General features: G+C 42.2%; 1 protein-coding gene across 1 annotated transcript in view; it reads left to right on the forward strand.

Annotated features, from left to right (window-relative positions):
* Positions 1–3075: 3075 nt before the first annotated feature.
* KIT (KIT proto-oncogene, receptor tyrosine kinase) overlaps positions 3076–22368 on the forward strand; it is an 88539-nt gene continuing 69246 nt past the window's right edge. The window contains exon 1 of the mRNA XM_061584403.1: positions 3076–3252. Within this exon, the coding sequence (XP_061440387.1) occupies positions 3192–3252 (61 nt within the window). The 5' untranslated portion in view covers positions 3076–3191. The remainder of the gene's footprint in view (positions 3253–22368) is intronic.

Consider the following 22368-nt stretch of genomic DNA (forward strand, 5'->3'; position numbering starts at 1 on the left):
AGATAAATTGTCGTTTATTCTGACGGTAGCTGCATTGTTATGAACAGTAATATGTCTTTCTATCTTTGTATAGATTTTCTTCTGGCAAGTTGTTTTGAATTCTCCCATGAGTAAGCAATGTGCCGTCTTTGGAATATTCATTATATAAATGGAGATAGGACTTCCGTGTATGTCTGTGTTCCCATTGTTTACACAGGCTTACTAGATGAATCTATTCTAACGATTCAAAAAGTTGACAGAGAGCCATGGATGTTGTTTAGGGAGGGTGTGTGTGTTAATCCCTGCCTCCCCATATTTTAGGCCCCATGTGATTATCTGTCAGGCCACCTATAGCTCTGGGCAGCTACAGGTGAGTGAGTGCTGCAATGAAGCAGTGTTTTTCTTACTTTCTTCAGGAAACCCTATCTATATGGACGTGTCTGTTGAAAAATCTTTGTTCATTTCAGAAAAACAGAGAGTATGTTCTGTAGTGCAGTCTCACTTCACATGAAGCATCAACTTGGTATGGTGGTGTTAAGCCAACCTGTCTCCTTGCACTAAGAGTGTACCCTAGAATGAGTTTACTGTTCCCTTGCAGCTGTACAAATCAGTAATACAAAAGACCAGTTTGGGAGACAAAGAATGCACATAATGCTAAAGTAGGATTTAGTGTTATGAGGATGAGGTACAGTGAGTTTTGAGCTTGTGCATTCCCCCTTCCTACCTCTCTCCTGCTTTCCTTCAGTATGGCCATGTGGACATTGGAAGTTTCTGCTTCTGTTGTAGATTAATTACAGATTAGGGTTATGTCCTAATTCTAAACTATGGTTAATCTTAACTATGGTTTGTTGAAACAAGTCAGTTTCCTAAACCATGGTTTGAAGTTGGCTTGTTTCAACAAACCATAGTTAAGATTAACTATAGTTAATCAGGTTCAGATGACAAGGCAAGATATGTTGCTTTAAAATAGAAGTGAAAGCTTCAGCACATCTCACAGCTGTGCTGGAACGAGGGAACGGGAGCGTGTGAGCTCAGGGTTTAGTGTTACTTGTGAACTAACCCAAATTATATTTTTGGCAGCTGATCCTCTATTACTTCTTTTCTTTTTGAAATAAAATGCTTGCAAATATCTAAGCAACCTTACTCCAGGGTTGCTAGGAACACGATTGGAAAATACTGTTATAGCCATGTACATAGGTTTATAAACCTGTTCTGCATGCCAAAGGCACAAATCAATTGCTTACAAAAACCAACAGCAACAGCAAAAACATTTAATCTTGTGTAAAAAGTGTTCACCAAAAACAATTTGAGATGCACTGGGTGTTTTTTTAAAAGTTTAATTGTGGATATTTCCATGATCTAGGTTTTGAACCTTGCTGTAGTTTTAACAACCTCTTTGCCTAACAAAATATCATGTTTTCTGAGAGCACTTTAAACATTAAAAAAGTGGCAAGAGAAGTGAACTCTCACTTCTCTTCATGCTTCTGCAACCAAAGTGTGTGGGGAAAAGAAAGGGAGTGATACTCACTGGCTGCATCTGATGTCACACTTAAGGGGAACAAGCCAAGCCCTCAGCTAAAGTTTATACCCTCCCTTCTCTGCCATTGTCACAAGCAGGCCACCTTTTAAAAAAATTACTCATATAAAAGGTAAATGATTTCTCTTAACTGTGTACATTAAAATGCTGCAAGAAGAAGCAGAGAGAATTGGCAGGTCTGATAGGCTCCCTTCACTCCTCCTTCACTCCCTTCATTTACTCTGAATTCTAAACTGTGGCTAATCATAGGTATAGTTTGTTGAAACAAGCCACCTTCATAAACCATGGTTTGCAGTTGTCTTGTTTTAAACAACCTGTAATTAAGATTACTACTATAGGTCAGGTTTGGAAACACAACAAGTTGTGGTTAATTTAAAAAAGGAAATTAAAGCTTCTAAATTTCTCCTTCCAGCTGCACCAAAAGGAAAGGGAGAGTGCGTTTTCATCATGATAAATTGTTTGTGATGGTTTATCATGTCTAAACACACATATTCTTAACATCAGGGATGCAGAACCTGTGGCCTTGCAGATGTTGGGCAACAACTCCTACCATCCCCAACCATTGGCCATACTGGCTGGGATTTACTTGCTTGCTGCCTCTTTGGAAATGACGAAAGCAGCTCTGAGAATGAGCGCAACACAACAAGCATAAATATGGGTCTAAAATAATCTTAAGCAGAATTGGTATATGGTGCAGTTGTGTGAGAATGGTCAACTATGAGCCAAATTGACAACTATGCTCACATTCACTTTGCTATGCTTTTCAGTGGTACAGCAAATATACTACAAGTGGCATATGGTCGCATCCTGTGAGAAGCTACAACACACACAAACCACCATATACCAGACTCTGCATCCATTCTTTCAGCTCATTTTGTCTCTATATATGCCTGTTTGGTGTGTGTGTGAACTGGCTATTCTTCAGTAAAAATGCTATAATAGAAATTGTAAACAATAGGCATAATTTTCTTAACAAGCATTTTAAAGGCTCCTTAATTTTAGTGGGGGAGATTGGTAAGGCCAGACTTAGCTTTTTCATTGCAATGAGTGGGACAAAAACATGCTATACTTTGGCTGGATGAGAGTGCCTTTTTTTCTGGAGATGCACAACTTCATATAGACTCAAATGACTTACAACTGAACATCTCATAAAGAACTGCTAAATCCTCTAACAGCAACCAGTGCAAAAATGTTTTCTTACAGAGTTTTGATAGAAATTATGGTGGCTTTGATTGTTTGAGAGCTACTTCTGCATTGCATCTTCCTCCTCCCATGAAAGAAAAACCACACCACCTTCTTGGATTTTTTTTTTAATTACGCATATAAAAAGGTAAATGATTTCTCTTAACGGTGTGCATTAAAACGCTGCAAAAAGGAGAGAGAATTGCCAGGTCTGATAGGCTCCCTTCACTCCTCAACATTACCCGCTCCCCCCGGACCCCTGGAGTTTGAAGCACGAATATTGTCTGCCTGAGCCAGTGGGCTGCTGGAGAGCGAGCGAGAAGGCGTGGCTGTAGGAGGGGGGAGGCAGCGTGAGTTGGACTCCCCGCGCGGAGCCTGGGTTTGTTTCTCTCTTCAGCTCTGTCTTTCTTTATGCGCGCTGGGGACACTTTGCCTGAAAGGTCAGCCTGGAGACACTCCCCGGTTGGAGGATCAGACTCCGGGCAACGGCACCATGAGAGGCTCCTGGGCTTTTTTGGGGGTCGCTTTGTTGGCGCTTCTGTGCAAGGCAACAGGTGGGGAGCGAGCGTCTCGGATCCTTCTTAAGAGTGGCGTTCTGGGAAGCATCGGCGGTACTTGGCAGCTAAGTCATAATAACGAAGACGATTCCGCTCAGCAGCCGAACAAGCGGCGCGCGGAGAGCGGGCAGGGGAGGCACAAATGGAGAGGGGCGCGTCCTTTTCATTCGCGCCTCTCCCTCGAGATCGGTGTCGGGGATTGTGAATCCGGGAATCGGTGAGCACGGAACATGCTCTCACCTGAGGTTTAGGCGGAGAGGGGGAAATGGGGGGGAGCGATTGTTTTGCACCTAGCTTCTATGGCAGCTCAAGTTTGGGTGAAACAGTTCGGCCCCTTTTCTCAGAGGCAGGACAATTCGAGTTTGAAGTGTTCCTCACCCATTTTCCATTCAGATGGATTTTCGAGCCGGCTGTGGCGCCGCTTAACTTGCAGCTGGTCAGCAGGTTATTCTTTCCAAGCATGCGCCTTCTGTTACTCTCCGATCCACAATCCCGTTAAGCGGCAGGAAAGGCACGCGGGGGGGGGGATTAAACCATTTCACTCCCTGATCCTTAAATGCGTTACTTTTAAGTTATGTTGGGGGTGGGGAGGGTCAAAACAAAAAGTTGCGTTTCCTTGATTTCGAGAGACCTTTCCCAAGTAATGTGTTTTAGGACGATTCAAACGACCGCCCCATTGAATAATATCAGTGAGTTGTGCCTTGGGCTGTCCCTAAATGCTTTTGAAACGAGGGGGCCTTCTGCAAGAAGCCCTCACGCCTTAAATGTACGGAATGGAAAATCAAGTTACGTGGAAAAATCAAAGGAACCCTGCAGCCCCATCCTGTGCATGGTTATGCAGAAGTAAATCCCGCGGAATTCCGTAGCACTTACTCCCAAGTAAACGCGCATAGGATTGCAGCCTTAGTTTAAAGGGTTTGTCAGAAATTGAATCAAGTGGTATCCTGGTGGTTTGAAATCAGGATCAAGATTTTCAAAGTAAGTGATTTGGCAATCCTAATCAGAGAAAACTCAGGAGGAAAAACATCCCTCAAGCATTGGTTTGCAGTTTTCTTTGGATGCTCAGTGAAATCTTACTGTTGGATGCAGACTGATAGATAGATCATTGAATAGATTCATTGAAATCCAGGGAGCTTTTAATCCTACTAACAACAAATCTCATTGATTTAAGTGGGTATAACTACACATTACAGAAACCCTTGCTTTGGAAGCCAGGTTTTTTAATGGTTTTAAAAAAGAAAGATGTAGTTTCTATAAATCTCTTCATATTTTTTTTACAAATATTTTTGTCATGTTAGGTTTGCAGAATATTCCCTCCCACCAATGCTTGCTATACTGGGTTCCAGATGCTAGGTTGTGTTGATTCACTCCGTGCATGGGTATTTCTTGGTGCATGGCTATCTCTTAAGAATCGTTTTAATGCCAACTCCCAGCCTACGTGTAGCCAATCATGTGCATCCACTGTCACACACAACATCAGATCCAGCTTTTGGCATGCCATCTCAAATGCTGTTTTTTGAGCGTCGGCCAACACGTGCAGAAAGCGGAACCTGTGTACGGCAGTGGATGCACACAAATGACTGGCCACTTCTGGGAGCCAACACAGAATTTTAAAGTGGCAACTGTTGCTACTTCGTAGAAAGATCATTTCTTTCTAGCGCACCATAAGGTGATTTCCTAGGGTGATTTCCTCCCCTTGCCCACCAGTCACCTGACAGTGAGATCCACATGGGACACAGGAAGGATCCAGTATAATTATTGCTTAAGCCCATTATATATAATGAATTTACATTTTTTAGCCTGCAATCTGCGGGCTTTCCTGCTGGTAAGTACATGTCTGACAGCCCCCCCCCCCCCCAAATACCACAATGGCGTTTGCACTGCAGTGAAATCTCCACAAATATGTGTTATCGAACCTTGCCAACAACTCATTTCTACCTGGGAGTCAATGCTTCTGAAATCTGTGGCTGAAATCAATGAGATGTTGGCATGGCTCTGGACATACACTTGAAGTCCATGGATTGACATATGCACTGCTCCAGTATGTAAACTGTCACACACAAAGAAACAACCCTGCAATCACCTTGCCACTATGATCCTTTGGCAATATTATTTACTGGAGATATGGGATGTTGTGTATCTCCACTCTCCCTCATCGCCTTTGCCTCAAAAGAAATGTGTTTCAGACCAGGATGTTAGTCAACAACAACATTTTTATTGGGGGTGGGGAGTTTCTGTATAGAGTAGTGGCAGCTAGAATGTGTGACAAGGATTAGGAAGGATCTAGCTTAAGGACAACCTGGAGAAGTAGTTGTGTTCCCTGGATATAACAGATGCACAGTAAGAGTGGCTTGTAGAGGATACACAGTGCTGGTTGCACAGGAGTAACCTCAAATCAGTCTATATCAGCTGGAGTTCTGGACTTCCAACATTTTGGTTTGGTTGATCTTACATGGGTTTTAAAATATCTTAACATGTGGTTACATCTTTTTTACACCATTTCACAAAGAGTCTGAGCTGCATGCTGTGCAGGTGCAATATCAGAATTTGCCACTGAGAGGAGACTTTAGCACCATACACAGTTATCACTCTTGAATGCCTATGGTAACGTGACGTTTTAAACTTATTTTTTTTGGTAACCGCGCTGGTTGGGTTTAGAATATCTGTCTTAGGGAGAGAGTATGAATCTCTCTGTGCAGTGCTGTTTTTGAGGCTAACTTATCTCCTAATCAGTAGCATGTCTTTGTGGTTACAATGATCGTTGAAAAGCATAGCAGCAACAAAAATATGCACAAGATTGAGGCCACGTCCAGCGCTTTCCAGTGGAGGTGAAACCAACGCTGTGTATATCTGTTCTTTCGTTACTGTAGGTGGGTTTATTAATTCTGTATTTGCCTATGCAACAGAGCTATTAATGGTTATGTGGCGTCACCCATCATATCTATTTCAAGGTTTCCCTGATGGCTAATTGAGGAACCCAGCAATGTAATTTTGTTCACCTATATCCTTTGGTCCGAGTTGTGGGTTCCATGTGGACTGTCACGAATCTCTTACTTCTTAGTTCCTTATGCCCTATTGTGTTCAGTACTGAGTTCTGGCAGTTTGGTGGTATACCTGCATGAAGCCATCTTTAACTTTGAGGAATATGAACCAGTTCACAGTGCACCTTTTGTATCCTCAAATCTGTATGCGAGTCAAAAATAGATGCAGTTGCACCGATTTCTTATTGGGTGTACATGATAATGAGTTGCAGCTTTTGGCTGTAAAATACACCTGCGCAGTCTTTACCAGTTCATCACTCACGTTTGTTTTGCTAGTGAAATCCCATAAACCTGCACTTTGCTGACCAGTTTAGAATTGTTTTGGGGCACAGAAAACAGTTTATGAAGCAGTTTTAAACCATGGCTAGAATCTCAAGGCTAATAGCTTGATCCCAAGAGCAAATGTGCACAGCATGAGTTACGCAATTTGCTGCAGAAGCCCACCATTATATTTGCATTGTTGCTTGTCACCTTGAGCACTAGTGGTGAAACGGTGGCGTACAATGTAACACATAATAAACAAATAAACAGAATTCATGAGGTTGTGCAAGGAGTAGTATCAGCATAGTAGAAAGGCTGGCAATGCTGTCATTATCCTCCCAAGTGTTTGGAGATTGACTCTATCGATGGCTATTAACCACATTAGCTAAACTCCATAGTCCTCTTACTGCATTCAATAATAAACATGTAAAGAGGCTTCTGAGAACTCACTGGCTAGCCTTGCCCCCCTAGATGCCTGTACGGTACACATGTTGACCATGTCCACAACTGGCATGTGATTGGCCTCAGTGTGAAGGAGGGGAGCATCTGGAGGTATGTGTGTAGAGTTCTTCCCATGGGACCCATGGGCAATGAGAGGTGCCATCCTCATGTGCATGGCCTCTATTCAGACTGACATCAATTGCGTGTCTAGGGGACAGGGCTAGCTGGCGTGTTCTCAGAAGTCCTTTGGCATGTGTTCAGTATCCCTGGGAACCAAAAAACTGAAAAGGGCTCATGTTTGGGGGCAATGTATCTTGTAAGTGCCAGGTACTGTGAACATCACAGTGGCAATAAGCAAAGAGATGGCCAGAGACTGGATGTGATGGTGGCAGTGGAGTCTAGTAGGAGTGGGGACAGTCTTATCTCTCTAGTATCCTGAAGGTCTTTGGACATTGCGTGTTCAGCTAGGTAAGCACATATCCCTTAGTGTCTGCTGTATTGTAGTAAAATGTTAACAATAGAATTGCAGTTGGCAGGTGGTATAGGAAGACAGATTCTGACCTGCCCTCCCCCCATATACATTTCAAAGGTTGCTGCTGTAGCAACAGCTGTGTAAGTGGAATCAAGACAAAACCAGGGACACAAGTCAGAGGAAGCTGCAACATACTTAAATAAGTCCTATTGAAAGCTGTGGCGCATAATCACAGTGTAGCATCACAGTATTATGGATTTTCTGGATTGCATCTAAGGCAGAGCTGACTAATGTGGTGCCCACCAGATGCTGCAAAGCCCATCAGCTCATAGCCAGTGCTCAGGGATGATGAAGTTTGTGGTCCACAACATCTGGAAGGCACCACATTGGCTGCCTCAGATTCAAGGCTTTTAGAAAAGTCAAAGCAAAAATACTTGGGGAAACGCTTTAAAAATATTTGAGGTAGATGCTTTGTTTTTAGCTGCTCTCAGGTGGTGCTACACAGACACAGAAATATCTTTATAACTGATCGGGTTGCACGCTAATGTCTGGGTTGTGTGTGTCTCCTACTGGAATTGCAGAGTACGTTGGCAATATCTTTTATCTAAAAAATGATATGGTCTTGCAAAGGACAAGTCACAGAAGAAGGTACAACGTACAACTTGGTGTGAGTAAAGTTTGATAAAGTGATCCAAGGAATTACGTTATGTATACAAAAAAAAAATATGCTGGCATTCTCCTCCCAGGAATAGGGAACAACTGGGCCTGATCCCTTACCTGAAATGTTGCTGGGTGTTGTTTGAGAAGCTATCAGTACATCTCTGAGCAGCAGTAACCTTATGCCCGCATTTGCCGCCCTGGGCTCCTACTGGGAGGAAGGGCGGGATATAAATCAAATAATAAATAAATAAATAAATAAATGTTCTGCTTAGCTGGGGCAAGTAGCAGCTGACCCTTGACAAGTGTACAGGTGACAAACTACTCCACCTGATACAGTGCATTCTCCCTCCCTCCAGCCTTATGTGCAGGCTCCATAGTGCAGCACGTATTGTGCAAAGCTTGGCCCAGTTCACACATTTACGGAGCAGCACTGGTCCAGGGGCATCTCTCCACCTGTATGCCACACCTATAATTCTGTGTGTGTATGTGTGTATATATGTGTGTGCGAGAGAGAGAAATATCACACACATTGGATCTCATTGCATACAGCTGTCCACTTAAAGCATTCACTTCACACAGTTTTTTTTAATGCAATGGAGAGGAATGGTGTGCATCTGTGCCTCCACCATGCAAATGTGTGTGGTCTTACCAGAAAGCGAACCAGGCCAATTTGGAGTGGGTATATATAAGGGTAACTACTGGCCAGCAGGTTTAAAGGTGAAATGGAGTAGAAACTGATCTGCTTGTACAATCAGCTCAGCAATGCCCTCCATTTAACACAGAGAAGCAGTGAGCTGGAGTTCTCCCTCCCCTTTCTGACCTCCGGGGTCTACCGGTCTACATAGGGGAGAAGCAAAGCTGCCTCTGTGTAATGGTGGAGAGAATGAGGGAGAAGGAGGAGGATAAGAAACAGAGTAGGCAGATGGAGCTAGACAGGGTAGACCACCCCCTAAATAAATACTTGCAGACTTGCTATAAACATTATTTCAAGAAGCAAAGAATATAGACATAGTTGGTTGTGCCAGCTTGGTCTTTCCACCTGTTGACCTCTGTATTAATGGTGAAAGCCATATCTATTTTTAATGTGTTTCTGAACATTCTGCTTCTAAACATGGCCTTCAATGTTGACATTAATAATGGCTTATTAAATAACAGTTCAGAGATAATGTAATATATCTTTTCTTGGCTGTTTCCCACACCTGTGATGGGTGCCTCATAATTTCTGTCTGATCCCAACAGTAGGTCTTTTTCCTCAGGAAAAACCTGGGAAAACAGGGCTAGCCTTACAGCGTCTTTGGAAGATCATCACATCTTAAGCCAGTGATTCTCAAATGGTGCGCCCAGGCACACTGGTGCGCCCTAAGAGGTGGCTAGGTGTGCCTCAAATATTATGAAAGTATATTTTAAAAATGACAAGAAACCCATTTGTATAGGGTAAGTAATCATTTTCTATAGTTTATTTTTATTCATAGTTTAAAATATATTAATATATTTTAAATTTTGTACACGAAGTGCGCCAGAAATTTTTTATATGTTTTACAGTGCGCCGCGAACCAAAAAGGTTTGAGAACCACTGCCTTAAGCATTGTTGCACAGAGGGCAAGAGGTTGCTGGAGTGATTATTTCTGCCTCCTGTTTCTTTGTTTAACCATATGCAGGCATTGGACATTCTCTGGAGCCTCACGGAAGAAAGCATTTGTTTGTTTTTGCTCTGAGTGACACATTGGATTAATTTATTAATATTGAGGAGAAGCATGAAAATACAGGAGACACACTCACTTAATGGATCTCTACCTGGGCAAACATAACTCAGACATTTACATTAGGTTTAATATGTTTGTTGTTCAGCTTCACTCTTTCCAGTAGAGGGGAACTGGCACAAGATCCAACTGTAAATGTAACCTTCCTATGAAACTGAGCTGTTATCTCCTTCAGCTCTCTGATTTTTTCACATTTTACATCTTCTTTGTGGCCTTGGCTAAGCGAGTGGGCTTCCAAACATCCCCACACTTTCCTTCCTTTCACGCTTATAGTGGAAAGTTGCATACTGTGACCTTATTTTTTTTTCTAGACTTCCCAACCAGTATTGCCTCTTGAGTTGTAATTTGAAGTGTTGGACTTGGATCATGGAAATCTGGAATCTTCAAATCCCCATTTGGCCATGAATTTTATGGGATGACCGTGAAAAAGTCAGTCTCTTAACATCTTTGGCAGGGTTGTTGTGCTGATGAAGTTGGGAAAACCTGACAAGTGCCACCTCCATGAGCCCTTTGGACATAGCTGCCACCTTACCATTTTGATTTCATCTCACCTGCAATGCTGTATTGAGATATGATTGAGAATTGCAGATAAGGATTCACACTACTCTGCTGCAGTGAAGACAGAGTTCCATGACACCTTTAAGGCTGATTTTATTGCGGCATAAGCTTTCGTAGGCTACAGTCCACTTCTTCAGATGTGTAAAGTATCTTGGAAAGTTGTCAAATGATACAAAAACATATAAAAATACCAATCTCAGGCTTGGCTAATATAAACCTACTATCTTGATCCCATAACCTATGTCTTGGGGACCTCTTTATGAATTGCTGTACTGTAATGTATTTACATGGGCCTGTCTTTGAAGACAGTTCAGAAATGTTAGTGGGTACAAAACCTATGCAAGCTGCAGGGCCATGATCCTAAAAGATCAGTAATGGTTAACTGTTTGCTTCTGGGCCGATTCCAGTTGATAGTTTTGCACTTTAAATTCATATATGGCCTAGATTCTGCCTATCATCTTCTCTTGAATATTTGCCCCCATTCATTGAGATTGTGCAAGTGTGTTGGGTAGCTACAGAACTACAAGCCTTCACTGTAATGGCACCCCAGCTGTGAAACCCCCTGCCTGGGAGAGTTTGCTTGAGGTCCTCCCTATTGGCATTCAGATGGCAAGTGAAAAGTTAAAAAACAAAAAAGTTAAAGAGCTTTTAATTGAATTGTTATTGTTTAGTCTCTTTTTTTTTACTCCTTGCTATTTTTAAAAGTTGTATATCGCCTTTTTTTTTTGTAAACTGCTCTGAGTGTTTTTGTTTGTAGAGCCATGTAGCAGCATTTCATTAATTATTTCAATAACAAGGGCTGCTTCTTGCAATCTGATGACAAAAGCTCAAGCCACAATACATTGGCTCGTCTTTACAGTGTTGTAGAATTCTTTGCCGTTTTTGTTGCAGACTGCTTTGTCCACTTTGAATGAAGTACTTTCTTTAGCACAAGGATTTCCACTTGTGCAATGGAATTTCCCCTTTGTCCTGTGTCTCCACATGCCAAAGCGGCCTCCCCAAATCTGCTCCAAAGCATTTGGTGAACCCCCCAGAATAGATTTAGAGGGGTGTACAGGGAGAGGAGAGGTAAGGGAAGTTCCATTGCACAGCCCAAAGTCCTTGTGCTAGCAGAACTAGTTCATTGGATGTCACCTAGACACAGAGTCTTATTTTCTCCCTATCCAATGCCATGCTGAGCTTCTACGTTCTGTGATCTAAATCATAGAATTTTAGAGTTGGAAGAGTTTGTCAAGGTCATCTAGTCCAACCTCTATCTCAGTGAAAGAACTTTGCAACTACAGCATCCCTGACAAGTGGCTGTCCAGCCTCTTCTATTACCAGGGCAGGAGAGCCCGTCACCTTCTGGGGCAGTCTGTTCCTTGTTTGTCCACAAAACACTCTGAGGAAAGGAAGATGCTGGCTCAGATGATGTAATAATCCACACAATGCGAAGAATGACAAAATGCTGTGCAACATTTGCCTGTTTTGTTCTCCCTTGCTTTGTTTCCACCTCTTCTTCTTATGTGGTACATTAGAAGCTTAGGAGGCTTCTGTGGGGGCATGTCCAGAATTACAGTCCTATATTGAACAGCGTAGAGTATATACTGTTTCAGTTTTCAGCATTGGAAAATATATAGAGAGAGACAGAAACTGCAATATCTGGGACTGGCCAGCACTTCATCAGTTGTGGGTGGGTGGAGGTATTTGCATTCTTTGCATTCTTCCTCCCTTGCCTGTCCAGGACTGGAAAACATTTCAGAATACCTAGAAACCAATATTGGAGTTTTGACATGCCAAAAAAAAAAGCTAAATAAATATTTCAAGTTTGTAGTCACCAGCATCAAATTTCTCAGCATGCAGACAGCTACCTGCCTGGGATTTTTCCAGTACCGTCACTGCCTTCCTCATCCACCCTTCATTTTTGTCCACAAATATTGACGGTTTACTATTTTTAGCTGTTTTTACTACCATCAACCCTAAGGCCTCTGGCATGCCTCAGTGAGAGGCAGAGATTAGAGAAGGTAAGATAGAGTAGGAAATACTTTTGTTGTTCCTTAACCACTCCAAACTTTGGTGCAAGAGAGAGCTTAGGGGAGGCCTATATGTGTTGTTTGGTACCCCTCTTGTAAAGAGCCAGTGGTATTCACCTCTAGTGAGGTAACTTGATTTGTGGATGCCTGCCCACATCCATTCCTCAATATTGTTTTGTGTATCTGCATTTGCCCATTTCCCACCTGGTTTGAATGTTTGTTCCCTGTGTATTTGCATATATTTTGTTATCAGGATGCACAGGGTAGGCTTTTGGAGGCTGTCCCTTTCCTGTTGTGCAGTTGTGGGATTCTCGCAGGATCTAAATCCTGCAAGAAAAGACACGCAAGTAAGTCTTACCTGCCAACAGAGGCAGTCGTTTGCAGTGGTGGCTGGTGCCCATTGGGCCTGGAAAGGCAGGGAGACCAACAGTAGGTGGAGCCAGAGGCAATGACCGGCCCAGCCAAATCTTTTTACTTTTCTCCCTATCCCCTGGTGAGTTCTGCAAGGGCAATACTGAGGCTAATGAGGAGAAAGCTGACAGGCCATGGCACCCCCTGGACTTGCAGTTAAAAGGCAGGCAGGTGCAGGCTTGCTGAATGCCCCAGTTGCCCTAATGGGTCAGCCTCCACTGGTCCTTAGTTATGCAGTTCAATGCATGTAGACATCAAGAAAGAAAATGTAGGAGAATGAGAAAGAACAGACAAAATATGACAAATTCCTGTGAATATTGCAAGCCAGAAAAGCACACTGGTTAATGAGGAAGTCCTACTCTGGAGGCAGTGTAATAGTCTCTTCTATGTCCTTTAAAATGCCCTTTATCCCATCCAACCTACAATAACACAAAGTATATTCCTTCTGTCCAAAGGGAAGAAAGTAGTCTCCACAGTGCTTCGAACACCTACCACTCCACAAGGAAAGAGCTTTCTGATAGTGTTTCCACTAAATCATTTGTTCAGCCCATTTCTTACCTGAGTGCCTTCCTTCCTCTCTCTTAGTTTTGACCTGCTTTGTTTATAACTTTATTTATTTATTTATTTATTTATTTATTTATTTATTTATTTCATTCCATTTCTATACCGCCCCTAGCCTATGGCTCTCTGGGCGGTTCACAGCAAGGAATAAAATACAATACAGTAAAAAAAAATCAGATAAAATCCCTAAAACAGACAGCTTAAGCATTTAACAACTTGATATAAAATTAACTTAACATTAAGCAATTAAAATGCCTGGGAGAATAAAAAGGTTTTAACCTGGCGCCGAAAAGATAGAAGAGTAGGCGCCAGGCGCACCTCATCAAGGAGACTGTTCCATAATTCGGGGGCCACTACTGAAAAGGCCCTGGATCTAGTAACTTCCTCTCTTCCCCTTCACCATTTGCTCCAAAGTACTGTCAGGAGGCAGCTACAACATCGAGGACACGGTAGTCCTTAAATCCTGCACGCCATCATCATTAAATGTGTTTCCGTAGTGCATTCAGCGTGCATTGGTGCTTTACAGAGTACAAGATAACAATTTTCTGCCCCAAGGAGCTTACAATCTAAAATTCATCCTGGGGGAAACAGCAGCAGAAGGGAAACAAATGGAGGTAGGGATAAAGAGGGGAAGAATATGTGATTGTTTGTTACATCTGCTTAGGTTTGGGTGCACGCTTAATTGCAAGAAGTATATGAAGTTACATATAACTATATATAGTATATGCTAGGATGACCACATCACATACTTTAGATTAGACATGTAGCACACTTGCCAAAACTTGTTGGCCACCACTGTTTTATAGGGTCCTCTTTTATTATGAGTCCTTTAAGGGCTATGGATATATAAAGTAAAAACTACTGTTACATCACAATCCTATAGATGTCAGCTCAGAAGCAAGCTTCACTGAATTGCCTTAGGCTGCAACCCAGTATACACACTTGCCTGGGAGTAAGTCCCTCTGAACTGAGTTTCTCCTTAGTAGATATGTATCTGACTGCACTGTGTCTCATCTTAAGCCTTCAAATTAGGGAGGGAAGCCATCAGCACAGCCCATCTCATCCTCCTACTGAAACAAAGGTTTTAGTATGTATAACTGAATTGGATATATTCAGTTTACACCTGATGCCTTTCTCGCCTTCTTGTATTACTTTCCGTATGTCAAATTATATTTTATAAACACTTTTGGGGAAAAGGGCATATCTTTTTGTTGTGGCCCCATAAAGTGCCTTGGGAACTATAATATACAGTGTTAGCGATTGTTACCATTTTCAGAAGTCAAAATTAAAATATACACAAAATAGTTATGTTAGAGTGTCTTAGTGGTGTTATAATTTGAGCTTTAAGCTGTTAGATATTAAAACTATTTTGAAACAAACCTAGCATTTGTTCAGACCATGGCTCTGAGCACACTAGTTGCCTACAGCAAAGGATTTTCATTGGGCACACCTGGAGGGGCAACAGGTTGATCTGCCAATCAGTTGCGAACTCTTTTTGAAGCTGAATTTTAAAAACACACACTTGAGCTGCTTCCACCAGGTTTTACAGTAAAAGGGGCTGGGATTAGCACTGAGTGCCCCCATTTTCAGAAAAAAGGTGGAGACGCACTGGAACCCACAGAACAGTGTCTCTACGCTAAACTAATATGGCAAAATATGAGGAAATGGACAAAGCTGGAGGAAAAAAGCACTGAAATGTCATCAGGACATACATACAATACATAAAACCGAGGCTGCAATGCGATATGCAGTTCACTGGGCAGAAACCCCATTGAGCTTATTGGGACTTTCATCTGAAAAGTTATGTATAGGATTGTGCTATTATCAGGCTCCAATCTCTTGCCCACTTACTGGAAACTATGTCCCATTGAAATCAATATGACTTCAAGTAAGCATATATAGGATTGTACTGTTAACTTATGAGATGCATTTTGTAAACAGAGATGTTAATAAGTCAAGGTTAAACCACTTCAGGTGTGGTCTTTTCTTGTCCTGTCATTTTCACTGTTTCGAAAAAGTGCCATCCCACACGGTCTTTCTTCAACACCACTTTACAGATGTTGTTTGTCTTTTTAGTGTAGTACAAACATCTTCCAGGATTTTGACTCATTTCCTCAAGGTTCTTTTAGCTGTTTTAAAAGGACAAGAGGAAATTAGGTCTAATATCCTAAAAGAGATTTTTTTTCTCTATGGTAGTACTCAGTTAAGTAAAATCTCACAGTTTATTAACAGTTTTTTCCTCTACTAGTAGTTCTTTTTTTCCATCCAAGAGAGAGGCACTCTACATTTATTCTATTTCCCTGTTGTTACTGTTACTGGACAAAACCCCAGTCAGAGTCTACTCTTCTGATTCAGCCCAATAAAGTTGGTCATAAGTGTGTTTTGAATTGGACTCAAAGGTAGTTGAAGCTGAAGACATCTCTCTGGACATTTCATGTTGAAAAAACATTGAACAAGATTTCTGAGTCATAACTGAATTGGAGATCTTTCATCTTTCTATTTGTGTTCTTTGCATTTGCTTTTAAGGATTCTAGGGAGTGAATGTTTTCATAGTAAGATTATTATTATAAGAAAGGATGGTGTTAGACCCTACTGGCCCACATTAATGCTTAGCCGCTGTACGTACTTCAGGATGTTACTCTAGCTAGTCCCCCAAGTGAATCCTGCATGTAAGGCTTATGAAGACCCAATTTCCAGGGAGGACAAGAACTTCATCCTGGCCTTACTGTTCTCTAACCTGAACTATCTAAACAATAGAAGTTTTCTAATTTGAAGTATCTAAATAAAAGCCCCATTTGTTTGCCCAATTGTGCATTACCTTTTAATGTGTTGGGGTCAAGTCACATCAAATTGTTTCTTTGCCACTCCCTTTAAGTAACTGGTAATGCCTGCCCCTATGGGTGAACTATTGGGAATTGCTTGCACCTTTTAGCTGCTCACCCCTCCAAAGCTTCATCCTCTTCCTGGTTAAGATTGTTTACCTTCACAGGAAGCAACCTTATACTGTCCAACCTGGCTCAATATTGTTTACGCCACCCTTCCCCAAGCTGGTGCCTTCCAAGTGTTTTGAACTACAATTACCATTATCCCTGGCCATTAGCCATGCTGGCTGGGGCTGTTGGGAGTTGTAGTCTCGTTGTAGTTCCACTGGTTTTTGATGACATGCCAAAAGTACCCTTACAAATTAGTCCCATGATGTTTATAAAAGTAATGTAGGAAAGATTCCTATTATCATTGTAAGAGAAGAACATTTGTACTTAATATCTTTGATGCTCTGATTGCAATCAGTGGGACTACTTCTGGGTAGATGTGTTTAGGATCAGACTGCAAGCCGTAAGAATAATTATGGCTTTCATTCTTTGGGATTTTACAAAGGCAGGTTGTACAGTAGACCCCAAATAATATTTCTTTTCTTTTTTCCCTAGTCATAGTGAATCTTTGTAAAAGAACAGATTATGCAAAAACAGAAAAGAAAAAGATTCCAACTTTCTTTTTCTTCAGATGCAGGTACAAAGAACATGTAGCTCTGTCCTTAATTTCATTGCAGTTTTACTAAAATGATTTTAATAACACAAACTGATTATGAACAGTACTGATTATGTTCCATTAGTAACATAATCAGCTGCACATTTTCAGCTCAGCATTTTACTTAATTAATCAGTGTTACTACTATGCATCAAGCGTTTGTGTCTGTTTTCCTGTTATCCTTTATTTGAGCTGTTGTTAGAACCACCTAACACTGGGAAAATCTCACAGCCACACCTGCAGATTAGTTTGGAAGACTAGAACTGTGAACAAGACATATTCACTTAAAAAAAAAAAAACACCTGACTTGATTGGACATTGGCAGATCCCTGTGACTGTAACTGAAGAATTTAGCTTTGAATCGAGCAGCTCCAAATCCGTTGTGTTTGTGGTTAGCAGCACAAGTGGGATGTTTCTCTTTGGAAGCCTGACAAATGAGTTAGGCTATTTGGAAGGAGAGATAACAAAGGTATTCGGATGTGTTGTGCCTTTTCTTTCCTGTGAGTAGTAGACTTAGCTTGGCAGTAGTTCGACGTACTGAGAACGGATGTCCTCATGGCATCAAGTGAGCTGTTACAAACAAAGACCTTCTGGGAATACAGAAAATACAGGAACAAAATCTCATAGGGTCTAATATCTAATGAACATTTGAGTAGGATTTTTTTTTTAAGGAAATAAAAATTCAGATGAACAACAATGAACAACAGCAGAAGCTGAATAATGTTACTTTGATTTCCTGTAGTGTGAAAGTATAACTTTAGAGGAATTTACTTTGGAATAAGAAAGCTGGAATTGGGAATTTTCTCATGTTTAAGGTGGGGTTACCAACCTTTTTGAGTCTGGGCAGATTTGGAATTTTGTGTGTCTGTAGGCACAACCCTCTCCAGTTGCTTCTCTCCCACCCCAGACAAAGAGAAAATATCTCATGTATGTATGCTTTACTTTTCTGTGGCTCTGGGTAAAATTTCGATCCAGTAGAATTAAAATAGATCCTCTAGAACAGGGATGGGGAACTTCAATCCCGGGGGACAAATGTGGCCTTCTAAGCCTCTCTGACTGGCCCTCAGAATTCTCCCCAGGCCATACTCCCCGTCGGCTTCACCCCCTCTCCCCGGGCCAAACCTCTCACCAACCCCAATTCATATGCTGCCTGAGTGTTTTTGCCTGGCTTGAACTCAGATAATGCCTCTAGCTTCCCTGGATGGAGGATAGAGAGGGATGTGTGAGTGTATGTAGAAACTAGCCTACTGTACAGTGGAAATATTTGCATTCTTTGCTTTTGTCTCTGGCCCTGCCCATCATTGGTATGTTGCTTCCGGAGGGCTGCCCAGATGAGAATGTGGCCTTGGGTCTGAAAAAGTTTTTCTACCCCTGGGCTTGAGTTCACATGGTTTTACAGGTAGACACCCCCCCAACACCATCAAATTAAAGTTTGCATTGGTAGACTGCAGAATAAAAATCACAGATCTGGTGCTTGCCAGCACCACAAAAATATGGATCCAAGGTGTGGCTTCTCATGGATCTTCATTATTTTAATATACAATGACAACAAAACCACCAACAAACCACAGAAGGGCACAGAACTGACCTACAATTTGATGTAGTTTTTGCAGCAACTCCTTGTAGAAGCTACAAGGAGCCATGCCTCAGATCCATGTTTTTACACCATGGCAATTTTGAAAAGCACTGGATCCATTGTTTTTACATTTCAGTCCATGGAGACAGATATGATCTGCAATTGATGGTGGTTGGGAAGGTTATGCAAGCTCAAGAGGATATATTTTTTACTGCATCCAATATGTGTGTACAAACATGCACCTTTTCTCTGTTTCTACATATTCGTCTCTCTGTCTCCTTTTCCTGACTTCCTCCACCACTCCATTTTCCTACCCCAAGTCTCCCAGACCACTCCTCCTTCCTTGTTATCCTCTCAGTCAGTCCACTTTATGTTCATCAGCTCAGGTGCTGATCTGAGGTTTGAAAAATACATAGACCTGAAAGGGGGAATGGGGAAAAAAGAGTATTACTTTTCCAATATCTGCCTTCAGTATGCACTTTTTGGGGGTGGGGGAGATAACCACCCTTGCCATCTCATGACGGAGGCAGGGAGATGAGAGCTCAGAGGCTTTGTGGCTAGCAAGAAAAGCCTTAAAGGGTGCTGTTGGACCCACAGGTGCCACAGTGGTGGCCCCATGTTTAAGGATTTGATAGAAAGATGTTATTCTGTTAGGGGAGATACTGTACTATTAACATGACTTACACATTCTTCCATCAGATGAACATTTCCTCTATATAGGGTCTTTATATAGCTCAGACTCTTAAGGTTTCCTGTTCTGCAACACTTCCACATATTCTGAAGGAAAGTGGGTGGGAAATGCCACATTGCTTTTAACTTCACAGTTCACATGTAGGGTTTGAGACTAACAGTGCACCCAGCCAGCTTTTTAAATGTATTATATTTATATCCTACCTTTCCTCCAAGGAGCACAAGGTGGTTTACAAGTATGGCGCACTCTCCTGATTTTATCTTCACAGCTCCTCTGTGTGATACATTAGACTGAGAGACAGTGACTGGCCCAAGGTCACCTAGTGTGCTTTATGGCCAAGTGGGAATTTGAAACCTGGTCTTGCGGGTCCCAGTCTGACACTCTGGCCATTACACCATACTGGCTCTGAAGTGAAGTTGGTATCTGTGATGCGTCCTTCCCTGGCTCTCCCTGTCAGGTTCCTACCTGCTCGTGGTTACTGCCTGTCTCTAGGCACCACCAGGGACTCCACCAGTCCGGACCGCACTCTCTTATGGTTTACCTATCCGCTCTAGCACAGATCTCAACAGATCCCCCTGCTAGGCAACCACCAGTAACGTCCCAATACTAGTATTCCCAGAGACTCTGAATACTGGTATTGTTATTCTCTTCACCGCTGCCACCATTTGTTACAGTTCCCCTTCAGCCTTGGTCATTACCTTACCCTCCCTTCTGGTCTGTGAAACCCCAGCCAAGGATCAGGCCTTTGGTAAACCAAATTAAGTATTTATTACAGATAACAAAGCTAACAAGATTAACAAGATTTCTTCTTAAGGCACATAAGCATATGGTTTTACTCAATACTAATCCGAACTCCACCTCCCTCCTGGCAAACAACTCTCTAAACCCCACCAACCAACCCACTCAGTTCTCTTCTCCCCCCTCTCATTCCACTCTCACTCTTCCTTTTATACATTCAGCCATTTTAAACACTCAGCCAATCATCTCGCATTCTACTGCCCATTCACTCCCCCTCTTTCACTCCACTTACCATGTATCTTCTAAAACAACAACACTTACCATATATACATTAATATAGGAACATCACAGTATCCTCTTCAAAATCTCACCTGCCAGTCACCTACCTCAATTGCCATTATGAGGCAATGTTTCAAAATAAACTATGTAATTAGTAAAAATGATAAAAAGTGCTCATTAAGAACAAGGGGACCCATGCTATCCATGCTGAATTAATGCCAGGCAATGTGGGATTTGTTTTTTTTTTTAAAAAAAAAACACTAAAGGATAATTAACTAAGGCAGTCATTTCCAAATGGTGATTCAGAATCCATGGATTAGTCACAGCAGTTTTGATGGTGGCTTGTCAGGCTGTAGGTGATCTGTAGTTACCAATGTAGCACAAGAATTTTAAAGAAAATACCTTTTCCACTTCAAGGGTTTGTGATTCAAGGATTAATGGCTTTTCTTAGAAGCCGTTTGGGAACCACTAAAACATGGGGCTGGTTCACACAGAAATTTAATGTGAGATGGGTGCCACCCACCCCCATTTCATTTGCACAGTTTACATGACGTTGCAGAAGGTGTGTTGCTGCTTTTCCCTTTAAATCCAAATCAAAGCAACCCGCTGAAATGAGATAAGTGAAGGAAAAACCATCTCCGCTTTGCTGCTTTCTTCCCGTGTAGGCTCTTTCCTCTGAAGTTTTTTGCTGGGGGGTGGATCGCCACTTCAGATACTCCCCTTTCTCCGCCCACTAAACTCTCCTGAATTCCATTTCACTTTCTGTCGCTCAAGAAGCAACTTCTGACTGGCTGCTCCCAAACTGCTGCAACCCTCCTTTCTTTTGCCCCTTGCCTGGTAAACTGCCTTCCTTCACTCCTGTTCTTTCGAACTCTTACCACCCAAGCTCCCTTGGGCTTTGCAAAAGCAAAGCTGAATTATCCCCACAACTTTCCCGTACAGTGGGGGCGGTGGCAGCAGCGGCTACTTCTCATTGCATCATTGTTTCACTCACTCACTCACTCACTCACACTCTCTCTCTCTCTCTCTCTCTCTCTCTCTCACTCACTCACTCACTCACTCACTCACTCACTCACTCACTCACTCACTCACACACACACACACACACACACACACACACACACACACACACAACCTGTATCTCACTACCGAATTTAAAAAAAGGAAAGGGAAGAAAGGGTTTGACTAGGAATAGGAGGGAGGATCTACTTAGTGTCATGTCAATTTCACACTGAGGCACTCTCACAGCTTCAGCCTTCAAGCCTGAACAGTCATGGGGATTGCACCCCTCTCTCCATTCTGAGTTCCATACACCCAATTACCGATGTGACAGAAGGCATGTGCATGCTCACACTTACACTAAAAATTGCATTTCATAAGTACTTAATAAAAAAGTGGTTTTGCTATAAATATGTCAGGAGGACATGAAACTGACAAAATAAAGTTTTTTGTGTAAATTGCACCCCCACACTCTCCCGGCTTCAGGAAACCCGCTCCCCTTCTCCATTAGCAATACTCCAGAGGGAGTAAACATGTAAATGTGGGGGCGGGGCCACAAGGAAACAGTAATGCTAAATGTGACTGCAAAACAGCAGATTAGAAGATGTGTGAACCTTGAAAATCTATTGCGAAGTTTAGCTCCCGTGTGAATCAGCCCATGATGTCCTCACAGTGGATTAGCCCACACTGTACACCCAAAATGGAATTTCTGCTTTGGGTTAGATAATTATTGACAGTTGTAGTATCACTTGACATTCAGATTGATTTTACTCTGGATTTTGTGGGTTCCGGCTAGGACAGAAACATTTCCAGAATGGAATTAGAAGGCCCAGTAAGGGCATCCTAGCTTTCTCCATAACAAACAGGCAAGGTGAGAGCCTACCATGGCCTGGGACCACCCCAGAGCAATGCTGTGTCTCCACATCACATGCTGGGAAGCAGAAGGGTAGAAATGACAAACCCCTTTACTGCTGCATTAAGGACCTTTGGGCATGTGTGGTGGGGCTGTCTAGCATGATGAGGGACAGTGATTTCCTTAATCCTTCACTTCATTGTAAGCCTTTAGCTTTGCAAAAAGAGGTCCAGCAATGTTACCGCTGATTCTGCCATTCACTTCAGGCTCCAGAT

Source organism: Rhineura floridana, chromosome 9 (assembly GCF_030035675.1).
Source record: "Rhineura floridana isolate rRhiFlo1 chromosome 9, rRhiFlo1.hap2, whole genome shotgun sequence".
Lineage (NCBI taxonomy): Eukaryota > Metazoa > Chordata > Lepidosauria > Squamata > Rhineuridae > Rhineura > Rhineura floridana.